We start from the raw sequence: 24,591 nt of genomic DNA, 5'->3' as shown, positions 1-24,591 counted from the left end.
TCTCTCTCTGGCACAGATTTCAGACTGCTCCTGAAGGGGCATTGCAGAAGCTACACAAATGGTCCCCAGTGAGGACAGAAAATCCATCAAACCTGGTAGTTCAGAGCCCCTGTCCAAGGCTTGGATTTCTATTAATCACCATTCCTAGCTGTTTTATTATGGTAGTGTTAATCTAGTCCTGAAGAAGTAAAGAACATCTGTTCTGGTTTGGTCTTCATGAAAGCATCATAGAGGCCTGAAGACAGGGAAAGACACTCTGAAGATAAAACTGGCATAATTTTATAATGCTGAACAATAAATTTGTAGGCATCTACAATGTGTACCTTCACACATGTGTGAGTGCTGAAACAGAGAAATGGAATGCATAAGGAAGACTTTGCCAAACTAAATTGGAGCTGGCTTGCTTTGCTGGCTTATATCACCATCTTTATGTTTTTTATTGCCTGTCTGTGATCAGCATTGTGACACGCTGCAAATCCTGACCCAATCCTCTAACATTTGAGCTAATTCCACTGAAAGGTTTGTAAAACTCTCTTGACATTTCCACCCTCTGAACTAAAGTACAAGCAGGATAGTGTGTGGCATTAGAGGACAAGGGAAGAAAAGACTGAATTCAGCAGCCATACCCATCTATGTTTCATTTCATTTCAGAATCACAATGAAAAATAACCAGGAGCAAAGTGACTGGAGCCTCATCTTTTACAATACATGGATATAAATATCTAAACCAACATAATGTACGTGAAATTTTATAATCACCCCTGGAAATGAAATCAGCAGTAGCAAAGCTAGGGCCAGCTTTTGCCTGAGTGTGTTAATAACAAAGCCCCTCTGTGGGACCTTACACAGGCTTTAACTAGTGTAGGAAGTACTTAGCATTCTTAATGAATAGAGATTTAATTTACAAGGCAGGAGCAATTCTCAGGGCACCAGATCTTCCAGCTTTACAGCTGCTTTGTGTCGTCAAACCCACAGCAAGAATGAGGGACTAACTTATAACACCTCACCATGTAAATACATCTATTTTTAGACTAGGAACTTGTAATATAGTACTCTAAAAATATACCACTAAGTTTCTGAGTTAAAATATTTCCAAATTGCTACTTGAACAGCGTTCAAGGTGAGACTACTTCTGCCCAATTTGCTTCACGGAAAAAATTTTGCATGTTGAGTTTTGAAAAGAGAATTAAACTCTCTTGTAAAATGAAAGTGGATCCCCTTCTACCCAAACCCATAAAAGATCCTACTTGGCTTATGTAAATTTAAAAACCTTCTCCCCTATTTCCAATACTCTAGAGATATTAAATCTTAATGATTCTTTGCAAGCAATTACCCTGGGTTAAGTAAAACACTATGGTACTTGTTGATGATATTGACACATGGTAATTAATATGATTCAATTACAAGACAGTAGAGCACTAAGTAAAAAGCCAAGGATACAGTAGAATTTTTGAAGTTAAAGACATTACTGGTCAATGTTCAAGGTCTTTAACATACAGCAACTACTTCTTGTACTTTGGAGTGAGAAGGTCTGTTTCCTTGTTGAAAATAAAAAGTTCTATGTTGTCAGTCTGGGTGAATTCTCACTAATTTATATTATCAAATTATGCTGAATATCATATTAGTGTTGTGATGTACCTTGGGAGTCTTTCCACATTTGGCTGAAAACACCTTTGCTTTAGCAATAATTTAATATAAGCTTGAAAAAACCCAGATGCACTTCTATGTACATATATCTCATCCCTTGGGAAAGAAGTGCAGGCTGCTGTTCACAATGCTACCAGGAAAACACACATACTATCTGCCCCTACTGAGAGGATGCAGTTGCAGAATCCCCACCTTTCAAACGCTAATTTTTCAGACACCCACAGAGCCTGGAAAGGCCTTTGTAGGAGTCATGTCTGAAATGCATATTTTCATCTTCACTGCACCACTCTGCTTTCTTTACAGAAAAATAATTTAGCTTTGTTTCTGTGTTTAGTTGAACTAAGCAGGTATTTGGCTGTACAAAAAAGGCACCTGAAAACACACTCCCCACAGACTATGCTTGTGAACTTTCTTGCTCTTTCTTGAAAAAGTCCAAAATAAGCTTTTAAAGTTACAAGACTGCAATACAAGTCTGCCCTTGTAAAAACATTTTTGTTGCATGACAAAGTATCATTTAATTATCTATATTCAATTCCTTGTACAGCTCCCAGTCTTGCCAACTGGGGTATTAATTCTCCCCTATGCTTTCTAAGCACAGGTTCCTCAGAAGTCTAAAACAGAAGATAGATTCCTAATCACAGCTTTCTCTTGGCTTCTAGAAAGAAAAACTCTGAACAGCGTGGTGCCAATTACCTCCACAAGAATATACCCATATGCTTATTACTACTGATCCTGAAACAATCAATTTCCTTGTACTCCCCTGATAAATACCAGCATCAATAGGATATCTGACTTTTTAATCACATTACTACATATTAAAATGTTAACTCTTAGCTGTGGGTCACTGTGTTACAAGGTGACTCCTTGAAGAAATCTGACTTCCTGGTTTAAAAACTTGATTTTCATTAAAAGATTAGTTTAAAATATATACTTTCAAAGTCTGGAAAAGCATTCTGTGCTGCTGCATTGAGCTGGGAAAATGTGAGGTCACCAGTATCTGACAGCAGTTATTTATTCCTGTGAAATTACATCAGAGGCTTCAAGTTTTCAGGCAAAGCATCAACTTTCTGTGGTATCCTGCTGTAGGGAAAGGAGTTGCCTGTTTTCAAGTCCTCCTTTTCAGCACTTCTAGATGGAGAATTTGGAGGATTGGGAATAAAATTACTGATATATATTAAAAGTGATGGAGAGAAAGAAAATGAGAAAGACTAGCCAGAGTAACACTATGCATGTACTAATTCCATGTGATTTTTCTTGTAAGGGTATACTCCTTGCTATCTTACACTCTGGATTACATGTTACCCCCAAAATGTGAAAGAGGACAAGAGAAACAACAGTGCAGATCTATTCCTGACTGACCCTGAAACTGCTGGATAAGCCCTGGGTGAAATGGCTCTGCTATCACAGGACTCTGTTCTTTAGTGCTGTGGGGGAGCTGTGCAGCTGCACTAAACACTGGGATTCCCAGGGGCAAGGCAGGTGGTTTGCATTTTCACCTACTACACTGAGTCTTTATTGACTTGCATATTCTTTTCTCTACTCCAACCATCTAACTTCGAAGATTTCTGATGTTTTTGATGGTTTTCTACACATCCTTCTTTGGAAGCCAAATGCATTGGAAAAGCTTGTATTAAATCTGTGATAAACTGACAAAATGATTTAATGCAGTTGAGGAGAACTATGAGATATTTTCCATGGTGCACCAGGACAAAAATACAAAAGTGTATAAAACATTTTCTACAACTCATTACAAATCCATTCTAAGGGATGAAATAATGGAAAACAACATCATTGTCACCTTACATGCATTTCTATTGTTCATTTATCTAATATGATCTCTATCCAGTTGTGCCACACTGATTTGCAAGATTATTGATGTGTGGTGCAATCTTCCTCCTGGAGGGACTGGTACAACAATGTTCCACTTTGTTGCCTATTTTCAGCCATGTATCTTAGCCAGAACATACAAAATCAGATCCCTGCTCCGTTCTAAAATTTGAAAGCTCTGTAAGTCTCCTATCACTGCAGAGCTACCAGTACAATTTTACTTTTCTCCTAACAGCTGGAAAGATGAGGTTTCATATTCCAGTCCCATTCACTTTGATCTGATCTGATTTATCCACCTTTTCTGTGTACCATAAAAAGAAATGGCAAGGCCATTTGCTTTTTATGGTCAGAAAGCATTGTCATGATGGTTGATGGGAAGCACAGGCCAGAGCATGTGACTAGTACTGGAGCAGGTGATCAAACAAAAAAACCATCAAATGACAGGACTTAAGAGGAAGGACCTGCAGATCTCAGACAGATCCTTCTGTCTGTTTCACACCCTGGCTGCATGGCCCACTTCTCTCCTATCCTGGCTCAGGCACTTCAAGAGGTCTGGTTCAGCCACTTCCTTGGCAGAAGATGATTTGTGTTCTTTAACAAAGCCATTTTCTGATTTGGCCAGGCTGTGCAGGTGACAATCCCTGCAGTGGGCACAGGGACACAGCAAGCTGCAGAGGGAGGTGGGAGGGCAGAGCAGGGCTGTGCCCCTGGCAGCAGGGAGCTGCCACACTGCCTCAGGCATTTTGTGAAGCTGTGGGAGATTCCTGGGAGCTGATTCACTGTGACTGGGTCAGCTGGGACGTGACAGGACACTGTGCTTTAGCTTACACCTTCAAGAACTGGATGCCTTCAAAAGCATTAAGATTTCTACTCTTCTGCACATTCTGACCTGTCAATACAAAGAGGTTCCCTTTGCCTGGGACTGACTTTGGTCGGCAAGACAGGCACAGTGCCAAGCCCTCTGCACAAGAGGGAACGAGACAAATATGGTCCCCCCCTCCTTGTCTTAGGACAGAAGCCAAACACTCTCATCTCTTCTCTCGCTGTGCTACTGGATCCTTCCTTTTCTAATGGGCTGGGTGATAATTTCAGTGAGAGTTCTGCTAAAGGAACCTATCTGGTCATGGGCTTTTCATACCTGTTTTAAAATTATACTAAAGAAGACAGAACCTGAACTCAGAATACTGTAAAAATGTAGAAAATACAGGACCTGAAGAGCAGCAATGTTTAACTACTCACCATCTGCCTCCTTCTCATTTACACATACCTTTTTTTTCTGTTTTATCTGAAGCTTTTCCTCCGATGGGTGAGTAAGTAGTATCCATGGATTCTGTTCCTTTATTTCCTTTGCTAACTCCATTTTCATAGAGCTGCCCTTCCACAGGCTGTAGTTGCCAGGTTAAACCAAACAAGTGTACTGCTGCAAAAAAATGAAGACCAATTAACTGGTGTCTAAACTACAGCACCTTCAGTGAGACCAGGAAAGAATGCTATGACCCAGTTTCTGCAAAGTCAAGTATTACTTTCTTCTGTTACTAATAAATCAGAATTTCAAGGGGGCTAATGAGCAATTTACCATTTTACCTTAAAACTCAATGTTTAATTAGTTTCCACACTTTCTTCTGGAGCTCAGCCAGGTCAGGGTGATGAATTTCTGCAGCAATTAATGGAATTACTTGCACTTAAAAGGATAACAGTTGAATAAATTCAATGTTGTGTGATAGATTCTAATGCTATATCAGTCTTGTCCCTCAGCTTTCGACTGTTAAAGATCCCCGATTTCGTTGACAAAAACAATGACACCTCATATTTCCAAACCAGTTTGAAGTGAAACTGTGCCCACTGTACTCTGAAACCCTTTCTCTTAGGTTAAACATTAGCAAAAACTTACTCTTACTTACTGGTTACTTACTTAACCAGACCTACTCTAGAACTGCACTGCAGATAAAAAGCTGGCTCTACATCTAAAATACATGCAATTATTTAACAACGCAAATTAACAGAAATATAGTTGTTATTTATGTATGTACAAAGAAAATGACTAAATAATCCTTTTTAGAAGTTATGAACTATCTTTATTGCCATATGCAGGGACTGCCTACTCTACTTTGCCTGCAGAGCCATTCATGTTTTCTGCTTTCCCTTCTTTCTTTCTGATCTGAGGCCCTGAGGATGGTTGGAGAAAAACAGCAACAGAGGATCTTATTTTAGTATAACATGACAGTACTGCAGTTAGTCTAGACAATTACTTAGGTCTTAGTGAGAAGGGCAAATTATTCCAAGGAAGAGGTTGCCTTAGCATTGAAGTAGCTCAGCAGGGAGGACTGATGACCCATTACAATATGGATTGAGGATGATCCCCACTGAGGAGCTGAAATTGTCACATGAAGAGCAAAGCCTGAGCAGCAGCTCTTTAGCCACATGCAGCAATTTGCACTGAGTAGGATCTGCCCACAGTGGGAGCCTAAAAGGCAATATATTTGCTCTTCCTGAACCATGTAGGAACCTCAGAGACTCCCAGGAGAAATAAGTGTGATCTAGAATAGGTCTTGCATTAAGAAAGTACATGGTTTTATTCTGCACTTGTACACACTTCAAGGAAAATATCTCAATACAACCAGAAAACTTGGAGTCCATTTCCCATGTGTTTGGTCACAAGTCTCCCTTGCACACTGAAAAGTTAAATTATAAAAATTCAACAAAACCCCAAGCCTTGAATGCATTCCTGTCAAGGGCTTGGGAACACTACCACAAGAATGCAAAGCTGCCAAACTACAGTCATTAATTCCAGATCTGTGCACTCCAGGATCACCCAACTACAGACATGGGATCCAAATCAAGCAAATGAGAGCATTACTGCTGAATTAGTGAGGTGACAGTATTTGAGAGAAATTTACTGCATCTCAAACCACGGACTCACTGTCAGACCTGGACTCTGGAGACTGGGCAGCACATAGCCACTCCCCAGAAGAAGTATTAGAAGTGTACTTCTAAGCTTGCTGGTGTCAGTGGTGAGATCTCAAGCCTGGATTGCTTATTATTTTATGGTCTTGAAATCACCAAGGGACCATGATAATACTTTGAATAGGGTCTTGCAGTCAGATCACACAGTTTAGGTCTGAGGTTTGAGATTCTTAATGTGAGACAGATCACTGCCATGTACAACAAAAAGCAGCCTTGACATCTCTAGAGTAAGTGCTCTTGCTCCTGGCTTGAGCTTCTGGATGTTATTATTATTTAAAGAGTTATTAACAACAAAAGGGACCAGTTTAATGAGACTGATAGCTAATGAATGCACATTTCATTTACACTAATGCAAATAATTATATAAGCACTTGAAACAGATTACTGGAAGCAAATGACAACTGCCCACATCAATAATAAGCTTTTAGTGGTTATGGAATCCTGAATATGATATTGCTTCTTTCTTACACTATTCCCATTGTTGTTATCATTCAATTCCTAGGACAGCATTTGCACATGCTGCAGAGGGTAGGTCACAAAGCCAGGGCTGGACACGTGCTGCACCTTTTCCTTGGTGCATGCCTTGGCCACATCACACACTCTGCTCACATTATCATCCACTCAACAATTCCAGTCCTTTACTGGCTTTGTCTTCCCTCAGGCTGGGGAAGTGCTGTTGTTTTTATAGCTTGTGCCAAAGCTTGGCAAGCTGCAAAACGATCTGTATCTACATTTGACAGTCAGCTTCCTCCTTGGAAACACGTGGCAGAGAGGATGGGCTCTGCCAGCTCGGATGTCTCATCCCCGGGAGCTGACACGGGGCACTGGACTGGGCTACACAACTGAGGGTTGTACAGCAAAGCACAGGGCTGTGAAAATAGGATCTGTGTGAACTGAACTGAATGACTTCTAACACTGCAGAAGCCCAGTTACCTTGCCATCTTAAAACCATTCCAATTTTTATTACATTAATTATAGCTATTGAGGAGTTACCTTCAGATCCAGGTGACACTCTGGGACTAACCAGACCACAAACACCAGTGAAGGCATTAATTCCTAGAGATAACTTCTGAAAAAAGTAACTATAGACATTTATTTAGCAGACACAGAGCCCTCCCTAACCTCTTCATTTCTGTGATACTTTTCTTTTACCCAGGGTATACAAAATTCCTATGGAGCTTCTTTCCCCACAGCATATGTACAGCAAGTTTTAAATACACAGTTATTTCACCAAATAAGATTACATAAAACTTTCAAATCTCCATCTCTCAAATCTCTTTAGAAATAAGTAGCATGTACTGAATTTCATTAAGAAGCTCAAAAGAACTTCTCTTTTGAGTTATTTGCCCTTTGATTTTTTTCTAGTGGATTTCTGGCTTTTACGAAAGGGGCAGAGAAAATGCTGTGCAATTCAAGTGTGGGCCACAATGTCACTTCCCCCAGCATAAATCCATTTGCAAGGTTCTCAGCTGTATTTCCCATGTGTAATGCCCAGGTGTAAGCTCCTACTCCACAGAACAAATAGGAGATGATGCCATCACTCTGTCTTAGTACTGGACTGGGTAAGAAGGAGGGAATTCACTTTCTGATCAATGTCTCTGCCCTTTCCTCCAAGCTAAACCTTCTGAAGACCTTGACTGCAGCACCCTTGAGCACTAACAGTGTGAAACCCACCATTAGGGCTAAGGGTGCATTAGATGATGCAGCTCAACTTCACGCAGAACAGCCCTTGAAGTTTGAGGACTACACTTACATTACAGAAGAAGCAAAAGCTACCCTGGCTCTCCCTATCTGGCATTCAAAAAAACTTCTGCAATCACATACCCTATACTTTTTAGCACCTAAAACACTTCAGGTGTGTAGAGTGTGTAAAGTCACTGCTGAGCTGCTACAGTTCCAGGAAATACCCAGGGCCAGGAGGCAAATGGAGATGAAACAGCTTGTTAGCTGGCATGATTGCAAAATTCACACTCCTGTTAGGAGGGGCTGTGGTGAGTCAGCATCAGACCCTAACTTCCATCAGCTGGCCTAACCAAACCTCTCCTCTGACAGCTGAGTGCAATATTCTCCCTGCTGGGAGGAACTGCACTCATCTGAAAAGATATTCTTTCTTGGCTTGCTTGAACATCCAATATAATCCCCTGTAAATAATTACATTATTACTTTGCTCTGTGCAATCTATGAGTTGCACGTTGCCATGACCAGAGCTGTACATTGCTTTCACTGAGGTGATCTGGAGGCAAAATTAATCTGAAGGCAAAATTTGATCCTCTTTACATAATGTGGGGAGATAGGGCTTACATGATGGATACAATCATAGCTGTATTTCATTTATATTTTATTAGATAGCCTTTTTTAATTCAAAGTTTCTGATAAAATTCTAACACAAAAGTTGACGCAGATTTTTTTTTTCTTTTAACATGCAATATGAATATTATGGCAAAAGCTAAATTTGGAGGAGTCTGTGGTCAGTGGATTTGAAGAGACTGGAGGATGCCACAGGATCATGATGAACCTAAATTTTTTTCTCAGCCATGCTGCCCTGGCCAGGCCACACAATGGGGCTGTGCAGGGTAATTTTAAATGACTTCTCTCCCTCCAGTACAGAAGATCCTAGTCATAGTACAGAGCTTTTCTTAGCTAAATTACTATGCTTCTTAGGTAAAAAGATAATTATTAGGTATAAAACAGATCTCTTGCAGAAAAAGAAATATTAAAGGCCTACATCATCTAACCTTTCAATAAATTTCTTTCATGAAATCTCTCAGTGAAGAGATGAAAAGTGAGTGTAACTTTATGCTGCCTAAGGGATTTTCCCCACTCAGAGGCAAGTTTCTGTTGCTTCACATTACTGCTGTAACTGAAACCAGCAGGGCCATGCTCAGAACAAAAGCTTGGGTCTTTATCTCTGAAGTAACTGACCAGATAACTTATTTTGTTCAACATTTAAACAAAAAAACCTGACAGTTCCAGACTGACTACCTCAGTCCCCACAATTCTACTGCACGCTCAGGTAAATATCCACAAAAATACAAGCAATTTTTTCAGAACTCACTTTGTAAACTGGATTAACCTGCCATCTGCTAGGAAGCCAATGATCTAATTTAATTTATTCTTATCTACCTTCTGTGTAAGCACAGCTTGTCAACTCCGGTGCTACATGTTTGGCAGAATGTGAATAAGAGCCTTGGCTCCAGTGCAAAAGAGACACTCAGTAGTGAGGAGACATCAAAAAAGTCCTGTGCAATAAGTACTTACTACCTGCAAGATGAACTTCAAAGGACAAAAAATCCTGCAAATGTGAAGCCCCTCCAAATTGCTGACCTCAACTAAAGGCCTCTGTTTAGCTTTCTCTGCTTTTTTACAGATTCTCAGTAGATCATCCCCTGAAGCCCAGACTTCAGAAGAGCTGTTACAGAATGTATATCAGCAGCTGACTACTCCTTCTGCACCTGCTCTACGTGCCAGAAAATTATTTGTTTCTGTAACTGCTAGCAGGTCCTGTTTATAAAACTGGATTTCACTTTGGCATAAAGCCACAGATGCATCAGTGTCTCAGTTCCAGTAAAGGTGAATTAATGAGAAAAATACCTGGACACAAGAGCCAGAATCTAAGTTTTGATCATGACCTTTAGAAGAGGTGATCTTCTGTGAGCTCATTTTACAAATAAAATATTATTTAATTCTGCTGCAAACAGATTTCATAATTTGAGACTTTTAATATTTGATTCAGTCTTCAGAATATTTTTTAAAATCCATATTAAAGTGCTAAATCGTTTTGATCATGAGGGCATTTAATGAAATAAGGACTTCTTCCATGTGTTTGTTAAAGCCATCTTAACTCTCGGCACTCTCCTCTTTCTCAAGAAGTCTTATCTTTATACCTAATATATTTTTATACCTGAAAATACAAATATACCCCCCTGTCCAGCAATCCTCCTAGAGGAGGAGGTGAAATGCTGGTTTCATTTTTCATTACTGAGTCATATTTTATACTTAGGAACAAACAAAACCTAGTCTTGGGTGACAGTAAATGTTTCTCCTCTGAATGCTTAGAGATTTGTGACAGTATCAAGCCCCTCAGTAATCCAGGAGAGCAGACACCACAATTCCCAGCTGAGAGACCCTGATGACTCTGGCTCAGTCAGAGTTCCCCCAGTAAGGAGTTCAATGGCATTTCAGGGTTATGCATCTGTATCTCAACGTTTGCATAACCCTGAAATGCCTAGCTCTGTTTGCTATACCATTATATTCTTCAGAGTACAGCGGCATATCTTCCCCTTCATCCCTCTCTGCATAATTCCTTTTTTGCTACTGTTATACATTGTCTAAAGAGATGCAACCAATGTTATAAATCTATGCACTGAGATACTTATGTCCTTAAAATTTGGTCTGGCCTTTCCCAATGTTGAAACCATGACTCCTCTGGCTTGTACATGGAGTGAGAAATGACAGGTCACAGTGTCAGGCAGCAGAGAGGCTTTAATTTCCTTACCCTTCATGTGAATATAATTTAAGACCCAACACCCACCTCCAGTGCCTACTCATAAATAGTGATAATATCATGAAGGATAGGGACGACTTCATACTCATACCTGAGAATTCATTTGTATATAAAATAGTCATTTCATAGTCAGGGATGGTTAAATCCAAGAACATGAGATGCAATTTTCAGAGGCACTGAACATTTGCATCACCTGCTGAAATCAATAGGAACAGTAGGAGCCCTGCACCTTTTATCAATAGGACCAGTGATTTGCAAGTCCAAAATCAGCTGCTGACAAAATGGTAAAGTATCATGGAAGAAAAATCCTACTCACTAATGAGCTAAAAATAACTACTAAATGAGCAGCCATAGGACCCATTCTATTGGGCTTAAAGGAAATGACTTGGTGTTGCAAAAAACCAAAAGAATTCTGTATTTCTTATTCTACCTTCTGTATTTGCCTTTAATTGTTTGGCAAGACTCTCAGGCAGACCAGGAACTGCTGGGGGAGCTGCTGCAGCCCCCATGCATTGGTGAGAGGCACCAACATCACCTCTCTGAGGTGTGTCCCAACTGCTCACCTGCCTCACTGCCCACCTGTGGGCAAAGTGAACAACCTTGCCCCAGATTTATGTGATTTACATTTTCTCAACTAATAGGAAAACAGAAAAATGAAAAATAAAAATATGTAGGACTTTTTCCATAGAAAGTAATTCAACACATTTACAATTACCTCTCCAACAGTCTGAAGACCAAACATGCACTTTATGAAATAAGGTTTTTTTGGAGTAACTATTATGACTTTAGAACCGATTCAGAGATTACTCCTGTTGAAGTGAAAATATGTGTTTTTCTTGATAAACTAAACATTTCTAATAAATCTGCTGTTACACAACCATCAGCAGTGTTCTATAATTTCCTTTCTGTCCATATAATAGTCAAATTTATTTCAGAAAGGCCAAATACTAAAACACAGCCATTATAGGCCAATAGAGGATTAATGGAGAAACAGTATTTTTTAACTGAGTAGTAGTTCAAAGGAGAGAAAATACAGAAGAATTACATGTTCTTATGCAAAAGCTTTGCTATTGAGTCTCACTGATAAGAGGGAAAGGATGAAAAATAAAAGAACAAAATAATTTTGCTAGTTTACCTTTTGATTGAAAAGAAATTACAGCTTTAAGCACTATGGCACAGGCCTCAGTTCATTACAAATGTAAGAGCCACCTGTAAATTCTGATGTGGAATAAGATTCATGTCTCTAAGACTTTGGAGATGTTCTGACTTTGGAGATGTTCTGACTTCTGAGATTTGGGCACCGTTTTAAAAGTAATGTGTAACTTAAGCACTAAATGGCAATGAAAAATATTCGAAAAAGAACATGTAAGTTCTTAGATAAGGAGAAGAAAAAAAATGTTAAATTTTGATCAACACTCATTTGGCCTGAAATTATAATTCATGGTAAGTTAATGCAAGCTATGCCAAAAAAATACAACGATGAAAACAATTCTGCCTTTTAGAAGTCTCCCTTATTTTTCCAGTAACAACTGCTGAGCTGATCACAGGTTAAGTCTGGTCCTGAAATTAAAATGAGTTTTGTTTTACAATGTAGGCCCATGTCTGTTGTGATTGCTGAGACACAACTTTCTCTGACTTGAAGAAAACCTGGTGGAGTGAGGGATCTGAATCGTGGCGAGCAAAGAGAAAACACTTGGGGGAGTGAATTTTAACTTCAGCGTTGAATACAGTCTGAACTCCTGCATTCACCTACTCATTTGAAACATGCACATTTAAATTTTTGATGTGAAAAGATATGCAAATATACAAGCCTACAGAGCCAGTGAACTCTGGAAGCAGTTTATATGCTATGATTCAAACCCAGCAAAAGGGAAAGAACTAAGGTATCTGAGTCATACAAGAGACCATAAACTTACTTAAATATTTAACCAACCAGAGATGGGCAGAGGGAATATTCACTTGGAATAAGCTAAGTAAGACTACCTGCAGCTCAAAAATTCCTGGGAAAAACAAGAGCAAATAATGGCATCCTGAAAATTTTTCTGAATTAGAACTCCTGGTTGAAAAAATTATATTTTTTCCACAGAAAACATAAATAGAAATGGTAATAATTTATAAAATGCAAAGAAATCTCCATTTTGCCTGCTTCTGCCTAACTAAAGAAAACATGCTACACCCTTGTGTTACCAAGATATGACAGACACCTCTAGAGGAGAGTCCCACAGAGCTCTTTAATTCATGGTGACAAGGAGTGCTTCCAGCCTTCTCAGGCTGATGACATACAGCAGTGTATCCCTAGAAAGTTACAGAAATTTCAGTGGCAGACTTGAAATCTAAACAGGGATGAAAGAGGCAGTGCTTCAATCCAGATAAAATCTAAATGGTGTGGGTGGGATAAAATGTGCAGCAAACAGATGAGGCTGCAAAAATGATACAGCCTGTCCTAACCGAGGGCATATGCTCACCAGCTGTTATGTAAATCTGCAATTAATGGAGCTTACAAGATCCTCAGGTGCTTTCAAATCATCATGCACCAGAAATGCTCCAATCTGCTTTCCCATATGCATTAGGTGAGGATGCTAGGAAAAAATCCCTCCTGATGAGCATCTTGCTGACAATCACCAGAACTCTGTCACTATGGGACCAAAGAAAGCCTCAGTGGGAAACAAGAAATTATTGAAATTTTAATAATTTTCACTATAGATACAGTTATTCAGAGAGTATAGAAAATCAGTGGCCATTTATGAGTTTGGAGGTATCTGTACTTGTATTTCTGTCAAGTTTTACCAAGTATGAACTGCACTCTTTCAGGCAAACCTGGAATTATTCCCATTCAAGCTACAGGGTATCAGGAATACTCTGGTTCCTGCCACCTGTGAACTGCCATGTAAAACAACAGTCTAAGAGTGTGTGAGATAGCAAAAACAAATTAGATTTCCCTTTGTTTACAGAAGCCACAGTCACATTCTTAAATTCTACATACAGAATGTTCTTTAATATTTTCAATTCAGATTGAAAACCCAATGCAATAATAAAGTTCAAGTTAAATGTTATGTAGGAAACCAGAACATTGCTCTCCTTTGTATGCTTGTAACCACATTGACTTCAAGCAACCTCCAATACACCTGTCCTCCAAAAAAAACCAAACCAAACAAAATAAACCCCAAACCTGAGGAAGCCCTTTCTAGCTACTCTGAGAAACCTGTCCAATGTATTTCGCTAACAAAATGGTAAAGTTGCTACTATGTAACCCATTTTTTAAACATTAATTCAATAAAGGGATAACAAAATCTATCTTAGACAACACGGTATAAAATTATTTTAGAGCTAGTTGTCGTTCTAGCAAATGATATAACAATTAGGAGGAAAATCATGTAAGATTTAAATGGTGATGAGACTGAAGAAATTAACTAAGGGTAGCAAGGCAAAACACAATTAAACATTACCAGTCTTTCCAAATAATTCTTTAAGAGAACCAATGTTGTAAGGCATAATATGGAAATCAAACGTTTAAGAAAATATCGCAGCAATTAAAATCAGCAGGAGTCCCCTGCCAGTATAAACATGTAATCTTGAATAATCTTTCTTTCTCTGTTAGGCAGCATCAAGGTTAACAGAGCAGAAAGCTAATGACAATTCTATGTTCAACCTTTAGCCAATCCAGTGTTTTGTCTGCCAGGATTTAAAAAGCACCAATGGCAAATATTACTGGTAAAAGATGATTTGTATTAGTGCAAAGCAAGCAAGATGACAGAGCAGAGGAGGTGAGAGAATGACTCAGCAGAGGAAAGGAGCAGCGCTTACCGATGACATAGGTGAGCAACAGTGCCAGGGTCACTGTGATAGCAGTGGCACTCAGAGCTGTGCACTTCCAGTTGCAACACCTGTAAGGTTTGTTAAAAGTGAAGGCAGGTCTGGAAAAGGTACTTCTAGGAAGAGGCCTAGGAGGTGGAGAGTAAACAGTATTGGATGTTAAGGGATAGTTCTGACTGGCTGCGCTGAAGATAGCTGAAGACCCAGATCCATGTTTAAACAGGAAATGCCTACAAAGAGAAGACAAAGAATGATGTTGTAAGACCACTCAGTGATGTAAAAAGCAAAAGGAACTATATAAGCACTGTATAGTATATACTGCATATAACCACAGAAAATATCAAAGACAGGAAAATATGTATTTGAATACCCTCTGCAAGTTTTTTAACCACACCACAAGATGTCCAGCAATGTTTTAGTGAAACAACACACCACAGGTAAATTCTAAGCAGTTTCCCCATGTTTCAGAGTAATGCTGAGGGAAGGTTGTTTCTCAGTAGAGTACTGGGATCCTCCAAGGTGAGCAGCCCATGTGCCTTGACACAGGTGTGACAGAGACATGGGACCTGCTGCCAGCAGTACCCCCTCCATCCACACCTAACTGGTTGATTCACCTGGAATACCCCAAAAATGCTAAAGCCAGTGCCACTGTGAGCATTTATTTTTTACCATGGAATATAGGAAATTTAAAAAAAGTAACCAGTCACCTGATTTACAAGGATAATTCATTCTGAAGAACTGCAGTTACTATATAGGTGAGCACAATTGCTTTACTGTTCTTAATTGAGCAATTTTGAGAGTAGTTTTTATTCAAATGCTTTTGCCTACTGTGGTGATTCTCAAACATTCTAAGAAAGAATTCATTTGGAGACCTATTTCAGCATATTCACAGGACTGATTGCCTTCAAGAAAAACAGTGAAGACTTACATTAGCACAAAAAATAAGGTACAAAAATGTGCCTTGCAGAACAGGCCCTGTGCAGAAGTACAGAGCAATTTTTTATAGGAGGAAGGATGCTTTTTCAGGACTGGCAAGGGCTCTCCAAGGGAATTTAAGAAAGGTTATTTAACGTTAAACAATAAATTACTGTGATATGTGCTCAGAAATTGTGGCAAAAAGGGCTAGTTCAGGGCTGACCATACCAACCACAAATTCTTTTGGAAACACCAGCTTTCTTTGGTCCTTCTTGCCTTTGTTTTATCTAAAGGGAGCAAGCTTCTTCAGTGCCCTCTTTTCTGACAGGTGCACCTCTAAAACTCATGTCCCAGCATGCACCCAAAGGAGTTTAGAGCATCTTGGTGCTCCTCTGTCTCAAGCTGAGAAAGCAAGTGACATGGTCCAGAATCTTCCCAATGACAAATATGTCTTTATGCCTTCAGCAAGGCACAAGATGAGGTTCTGAATGCATAAATGGAGCAACCAAGCCATGCTGGGAGAATTTCTTTGACGAACACACAGCAGGATGTATGCAGGATCAAACACTCAAGAGTATGAAACATTGTTATACTGTGACATTTGACTTTAAGAATATTGTAAATACATGTTCCTGAAATGGTAATTGCTAAAATGGTGTAATGAGTATGGTATTATGTATTTCTATTATAAGATTTTAAAAGAAAGGTTACGGTTTTCAAAATGCCAGATTATAGAAAATAAAAAGGTATTACAGAGCAGTTTTATCTTTTAAAGGGCCCTTTAGTTACATAAAAAAGAAAGCAAATGAGAATAAAGGTTAGCTTGCCTTGTAGTTTACAGGGCTTGCATATCAGGAGTCTTATGACTAAACCCAAAGAATGAAATTTGAGTATTAGTTACTTCTGCTTCATGAATATTATCCAAATGAGCTGCACTCAGACAAAACTGGACATCTGACCCTGACTGAGTACAGCACCCTGGCACTGCATCAGACAATACTTTCCAGTTTTCCTTCCCAATGACTTCCACAGCTGTAAATACACACATTAGAAAGATGGCATTGCTCTCCACATCGTAATGTTACCTCATTTTAGTTCAAAAGTTATAAACTCATTTACAGTAAAATAATAAATTCAAATGAAGTAATATAACTGTTTACAGGACTACATCAACCTGCTTCCTTCCTATCAGGCCATGAGAGCACAGTTGGTTGTTTTGGATTCAATGCTTTGCTGTCACACATGAAAGCTTCTGCAAGTAGGAGAGGTTTTTTCTCAGTCAGCATGCAACAAGATACAGTCACTTAGACTTCTGGTAGGAAAAAATGTCATGACAAAATTCCTATTGATACTCAGGGAAATAGAAGCAGAATCACCACATAAAATAAGACATGTTATTAGATACAAGCACATACATATGAGATGTATGCATATATACATACACACACATATATACACAAATACTACAAATATTAAAAGTCAATCGTTCTTTGCATGCTTTACTTGTTCAAGACAATGATAAAAACCTACTTATTTGATAATTTATCATTTAATTTTTTTTGGAAATTATAGCAAAAAGATCTGATATTGGCAGTATTGATTGTTTTTTACAGTGCATAGCTCAAAGGCATCAGAGGTAAAGGGAAGGAAATGCTGAACAGAAAATTGTTATTATTACAGCTCTAACAACCTGCAATCAATAGCCAGGAATAATTTCATACTCTTGCACAGGAATTTATAACAAGGGCTTGATGATATAGTGCTAGTGTGCAGAGGCACTTCTCTGTTAGCAGCAGAGTGCACAGAACCTGGATCCAGGATCACTCTCTTTTGGACAGATGAGTCCATTCACACAGAGGAGGATTTACATTGCTCTAATTTGTAATAAAACTGAGATTCTGAAGCAATGGTACTCTGAAACTGAGCTACCAGTGAAGTAATGCTGAGAAAACGTTTAAAAAACCCAATTGTTTACAACTTCAATTTTTGGGAGTGTATATTGAGTACCCAAAGACATTTCTATAGAATTTGTAAAACACCGGTGGCACAAAGACAAATTTCCAAAGCCAGACTGTGACTATGTTCTCATAAACTCAGAGGACTCCTCATCTGTCTGAGCACAACACAGTTCCCCAAGGAGTCAGGACATGCTAAACTGTTGCTATCAATTCTATAAAATCAGACTCTCTTTCTAAAGAGCAAAATAATAAAACCTGCAGTTCAAAAGTTTAGATTTGACTGCAGCCTGATGTGTGCTTTAATATTTGATCTAAGAGAAAAGCTAAGGCCTGTGGTGGTTTTTTTTTTTTTTTTGTAAACTGAGAACACAAGAAAAATCAGAGAATTTATAAGGGTGATTGATAACACCACTTATTCCAGGTGGAGAAAAACTAAATGTTCACAAAAACATCAAAAACATCCATAAAGAAGATGATAATATTCTCTTAAAAAAATGAAATATAGGACATAATCCGTAAGGCATTTGTTGGTGAAATGAAAGTCACTTAATATTATTACACTGATAACTCCAATACATAAATAAATACTAAAGGCTCAGAAATAACTTCACATATAGAAGAGGCAGTTGGAAAGCATTCCCTCTTCAAGGTAACCACAATGTCTGTTTGGCTGTTCATCCATCTGTTCATCTCTACAAATAGAAGACTTTTGAACTTTGAAGCCTCGCAAGAGCAGTTAAACAAAACAGAAAGATCCTACCAGGACCAAAGCCCTCCCCAGCAGCAAGGGGAGCAGCAAAAGCCCTGGTGAGGCTCCTTTGCTGCAGGAGCTCTCTGCCCTCCTGCCCAGCCCAGCCCGGGGAGGGAAGTGAGCTGTGGCTCCACCTGCCACTGACAAAAGGGGAAGGGACTTACTGGGAAGCTCAGCTGGCACAAGGTCTGAAATCAGAGCTGTTAGTCCTGCTGGTGGCAGAACCCCGCAGCTCACCCAAGTGCTCTTGTTTAACCTCACAAGGAATGGCAGATAACTCCAAGAGAACACAGTTCATACAAATGATGAATTCTTAGCTAGGAGAAGGTTAGAGAGAGTTTCTTTACACGCCTCTACATCAGGATATTTCTTTATGTACTTTAGGCTCCTTATCTGGGACAGCAATTAAAGTCTTATAAAAGCTTGAAGCATCATCCCAACTGAATTCATGTGGCAATAACATAATACTATTACCAGAAAGCAGATTAACCCCACACAGATTCTATAATTAAATTCTGAGAAAATATTTTTATATCCTGATACTGTAGAAATGTCCCTTAACTTTGTCAAGGGCTTGGTAGCACTTCTGTAACTTTTTATGCATTAACTCTCTGCCAAGCATCTGTAGGCCCAGACCTTCATTTGTTCCTATAACACACTCTCCTTCCATTTCCATTAAAAATCATGAGTTTGTAAGATGACAAAATGAAGAACAACAGCAGACTTGAAAGGGAGCCAACAGCTAAGTTAGAAACACAAATCTTGCTATACCTTGGCCAAAAAATTAGTCTGCATTTCTCCTGGATAAACCAAGTAGGAATACATTTGCACCTGTATATGTTTCACATTCAAGAAGTAGTTACCTAAAGCATTACAAATTGCTGCAAAGCTATGTGATAGAAAAACTAAGAAGACTTCAGTTCAATCATTTAAGCTGATCCATTCCTATTCAACTACATTTTATAGCTGCATATAATGTATGAAATTGTATATCTATACTGATATTTAATTGAAGTAATTCCTTTAGATGTCAACAGAAGTGCAAAGGAAATTTTTAAGAGGCATAGCAGATGAACCAGAAGAAGGATTGTGTTTTTTGGCATAGCCAGAAAATATATAGAGATGGTAGCCAAAAGGGATTTGGAACTGATACAGTTTCCCATTTACTTTGGCAAACACTGACAAGAAGACATTGGTACCAGCCCTTTTTAAGTCACTTAATATTTCCTGTGACAGTAATAAGAAGCAGAAATTCACTCTCTCCTGGTTTTCTATCCATTCTATTCTGTACTCAAAGTGGGAGGGGAAAGAAGAGGACCCTTCTAAACTTACATAATAATCAGAATATATATTTTTTTAAATCTCCCATATGGCTCTCAACAAACTATACAGTATAAAACCAAGGCAACTATTATATTTATATATAAAAACCAACCCACCCACTTGATCACAAAGATATACAACTATACCCTCATCTTGAATAACAACCCAGGAAAACTGTATCTGAATATAAGACATGACTCTTAATTATAGACAGAACTGACCTATAATTTTATAGCCTTTGCTTCACCTTTTTGTGTACAAGAACTATGGGAACAAAATGATCATGGGTGAAGACAAAAATTGCCATGAAAACTACTTATCTAATTTATTTTATAATTGTATTTTCCCATGATTTCCATGGATTTTATAATTGTATTTTCCCATGATTTCCATGGATTTTATAATTGTATTTTCCCATGATTTCTATTCAGAGATTAGTCTTTGGGAATAGAACCACTTTGTTAAAATTTCCTCTTTGAGCTGGACTTTTTGAATCTTTCCCCTAGAATTGCTTCCCTTTACTCACTCATGTTTTCTTTACATGGCATCTGAAAACTGAGCAGTGTGACCCTGGATGTGAAAGGATGTAAAAGGAATCTGTGTCCCTCTCTTTTTGCTCCAGTATTGAACAATGATGTGATGCTGGCTCACTTGTCTGCTGTTGCTGGAGGCAAGCTAGGTCTGCTAACCAGGTGACAAAACTTCCAAGTCTGGCAGAAATCTGGGATAATAATTATATAAATATAGGATGGTGCCAAAATCAATCAAGAACAGCTTCTATAATGGAACTGTTGTCCAAAATACAACTGCTTTCTGGTTTAATTTGCTATTTAATGAAGAAAATAAAACAAAAATAACCACACTGAGGACATAAATTACTCTTGCATATACCAGTATGGGCTTTGTTACTCTGATGCATGGTGACATCTCTACATTAATTCAGTAATCTTCAAAAGTGCTTTCCTGTGGCTTAAAATTTGCTATAGCACTCCAACTTAAACAGCAGATGAGTAAAACAACCAATGCACACAGAAATTTGTGATGTAAGGAAGGAATAATCTCATAGCTAGCTCTGTTTTTTTCCTCAAGAAATTTTAAGATTATTTTGTGGAAAATATGAAAACCAGTACTTACAAGAATAATATTTGCAGAGTACTTTGAAATCATGATTCAAGAAAGATAAAAATCCCAATATTGTAATTTTATTGCCTATATTCTAAGGTTGGAAGCATGACTTAAAGAAAGGAATGAGTAACTGAAGTAGTTGCCCCTCAGTTCTCTTTGCCATCAATTTCCTTCTATGAATATTCATGCATATTCTGACTTTTGTTCCCAGCATTTCAGTCTGCTTTCAAGTACCTACACTCACATGCATATGGTCTAATCCAAGCTCTACAGCTACTGTGACAAAAAAGACAAAGTTCACGTGACAAGAGATGTATCACATTAACTACATAAATACAATTTAGTCTTTAAAACCAGCTTACCTAGAAATAGCTAGCCAGAAAATAGTAACATTACACATACATATTTGATTTTTTTTGGAAATGAAAAGGTAGAATTGTTTTCATGTCTCTGACCACTTCTCACAACCTAGACCCTTTGTATTAACCTGCATTTATTGTTCTCTTTCAAAATTTAGATTCGGTCTATTTCTGGTTTTGTAAAAGGAAACTCTTATTTCATAGAAAGCTAAAAGGCTGCTTGCTCATTGGTGGCCACAAAATCACAGCCAAGCTTTACATTTAGTTATAACTTTATATACCATCACATTATTCAAAATAACGAGCAGGGAGTATCTGCAGTCCTTACACAAATACATCCCACTATTCTAGGGAAGCCCACACCAGAGCTTCTCACAAACAAAAAATACAATGGAGTGCATGAACAATTTAAATTGCCCTGCTGTCCTCAGTGACAGGATCTCAAACTACTCAAGGCAGGACCCTCAAGTGCCATTGCTGCTGACGTGAAAGTTGTACTTCATTGTAGCTGACAAATGTTCTATTTTTATTTCCATAAAAGACAGCCTTCTTCTCCCATTATTAAATTTAGGATCATATTTACAACTTTTATTTTCAGTTCATGGTCATATTGACAGTCTTCAATTTATCTTTTGGAATTCAGAAGACAAATATTTTCAGATCTTTTCTGCTGTGCAGTGAAAACACATGGGACTCAAAATGAATTTAAAACCCTTGCAGTGTGTCTCTTTTTAACATGGTCCAGCCTCTATATGTGTTGATTTATTGTTTAATTAGGTAGAAAATGAGAAAATACAACAGAAATGTCATATTAGCAAATCCTGACCACCATAATTTGACGAAAAGATTGTAAAGGATTTATTCTTGGAACAGCCCCAAATCTGGTCATTTAACAGAGGAGCAGGCTCCACTGGCAAACAAGTTCCCAGTGAACTGCATTGCTCAAGTAGAAAGTGTCTCCTGTTTGGTGGCTCATGATCATTAACACCTGTCTGCCTCGGGAGCTCTAAAAGCTGCTCTGTTTGCTATGGAAACCTTGAACTGGGAAAAAACTCAAGGCACAAAAAAGTGTTTTCTGAGTCTCTGCACTGGAGGCAAGATTCACAAGAGCCACGAGATGTTCAAATGCCAAGACCAAGAAAAAAGATCAAACCTTCCAAGAGCTCACACTGAACTGAGTGTGAATTTCTAGATGCATTTTTACTTCATTATTTTTCTTTTAGAATTACTCCAGCTTACACAGAAAGTGTCTGTGTCTTACACAGGTGTCTGTGATTTGAAAGGCTATCAATGTACTTCCTGAAAAGAAAAAAAAAATTATAAGGTTGACTTAAAAAGATTAACCATAGTACAGAATTACATCAAACAGAAATATAACCAAGTTATTTTCAGGCAAACAAATAGAGCTAATCATACTTGTACACCTTAAATAAGTATGTAACACAGAAAGGAATGATTCCATCTATATGATGATTCAACTACACTTCTTGAACTCCAAAACTTTCGAAGTTTTCAAGTGTTTAGAGACATAATCAAACTTTAGGGCTCTGAAATATTGCTGAATTGTAACTAAAAATAATAACTGCCTTGAACCCCAAATACGTCTCTTATTATTCTAGTACTTCAAAGTTTTATATAAATTAATGATAATTGAACCTCAGGTTTATGGTCTGGTACCTCACTGTCCCTTTAGAGGAGCTATTACCATGGTGATAAGATTGCTTAAATTAAGCTGTCTTTTTCCACAGGACTTGGCTCATTGCCAGTGCAGTGGAGGGAGATTTCAGCCCATTCAGCACAGCATTAACCTTACTGCCAGCACTGCTAAATGGGCTAGAGGAACTAGGAAGAAATCTGATTTAAAAAAGGAAGGAACAAACAAATATCTTAAATACTGACGCACAAAATAGGACTAAAAAGTCCACTTTGAAACAAAATCAAAATTAGCTAAATTTTGAGATTTAGGCATAAACCTTAAAAATTCTAATGCTTTGGTAATCTATGTCAAAACTTAACTCAAAATAAGTGAGACCAATGGTTTATCCATGACAGATCAGTAACAGACTATAAGGAGGATAAGAAAAATGTCAGGTAAAAATCCCTACTTAACATCTAGATTTTACTTCTACTTTGGGGATTTCACTGAAGTGGGAAAATAAACAGCAAACAGCAGGAAAAAAAAACCAAAGTAAGAAAGCAAGATATGAAAACAAATACTGAGTTAACTAGTAGGGCATAGAGAAAATGAAAACCATTCCTTTGAGTTATCAGGGCTTAATACTTACTCCATAAAAAGTAGTAAGCTATGTTCAGATGGGGCTGTCAGAGATAATGACAATGTATTACACTGTAAATCACAAGATTTGAAGCATTAGAGCAAAGTATCTATGAAGCCTGATAAAACAATTATTTTAGTGGAAAGGAAGGGAATAGGCAATAAGTTGCAAGTACTTTATTCTGGGGGAGAGGGAAAAAATCAATTTTTGTGAGAGCCCAGTAACATTATCCTAAAAAAGGAGAATCAATGTTTCCTGTGTTTTTATGTGGTGTGAGAGATCCTTGCAGACATTTTCTGGCAATACATAAAAATTATTTCTTTGTGTGACAATGAAATCACTGCATGTTCATAAGTAATTTTAATAATGTAATGGCTCTGTTTATTTTTCCCAAGCCGTGTGTGTATGCATGGATGGAGGATGCATTTGCATCTCTGGGCACATTACAGTGCTGAAGGCTGCAGCACAGCCACCAGTTTGAGCTGCTTCACCTCCTACAGATACAGCTCTTCTCCAATTCCCTCAGCAGCAGGTGCTCCATAACATGTCCTCTGGAGTTCCAAAGCTGTTCTTGATTCTTATTTTTATTTGGGTTGCTTATAATCAGAATAACTGCCAGAGTTAGGGAACTGGCCTTGGCAACAACACACAGACAGACTTTAATTTTAGCTTTTAGTGTGAACTTGAACAAATAATTTCATCTTTCCAAGTCAGTCTCATCATTAAACAGTTGCATTAGTAAGTTAGGTCTTGACAAAACTGCTTTGCAGATTGGGGTATATAACACCTCTAGATGAAGCACAAATCAAAATTTCTGATTTGCCCTTTTCTATAAAAATGCAACCAAATTTTACTGTACAAGAAAACTTTCAAACACATATACCACAGTATATGTCTTTACTGCAGCCCTTTGCTATCTAATCTAGGGTTTCAAACTCTAATTATATAAGAGTACATGTTTAATCTGAGTATTGCAAGCATTTTCAGAACTAGAGAATTTTCCTTTACATAAATATGACACATTATGAGCAGACTCATAAACTTGCTTCATTTCTGTCTGTCCAGAGTGAACAGGTTTTACAGTCACATGAATAGATCTAGGAAATCTTTTCCTGTCTGAGAATTCTTT

At 38.1% G+C, this 24,591-nt stretch overlaps 1 protein-coding gene across 2 annotated transcripts in view; it reads right to left on the bottom strand.

The window, feature by feature from the left end:
* Positions 1-24,591, bottom strand: part of TENM1 (teneurin transmembrane protein 1) — a 232,666-nt gene that overhangs the window by 127,708 nt on the left and 80,367 nt on the right. For both annotated transcript variants that reach the window (XM_059858916.1, XM_059858917.1), the window contains exons 4-5: positions 14,747-14,985; positions 4,742-4,894 (exon numbers count right to left, since the gene is read on the bottom strand). In XM_059858916.1, the coding sequence (XP_059714899.1) occupies positions 4,742-4,894; positions 14,747-14,985 (392 nt within the window). The remainder of the gene's footprint in view (positions 1-4,741; positions 4,895-14,746; positions 14,986-24,591) is intronic.

The sequence above is a fragment of the Haemorhous mexicanus genome, chromosome 14 (assembly GCF_027477595.1).
Source record: "Haemorhous mexicanus isolate bHaeMex1 chromosome 14, bHaeMex1.pri, whole genome shotgun sequence".
NCBI lineage: Eukaryota > Metazoa > Chordata > Aves > Passeriformes > Fringillidae > Haemorhous > Haemorhous mexicanus.
Note: the sequence above shows the minus strand (reverse complement) of the source record. Positions and strands in the feature narration are given on the sequence as shown.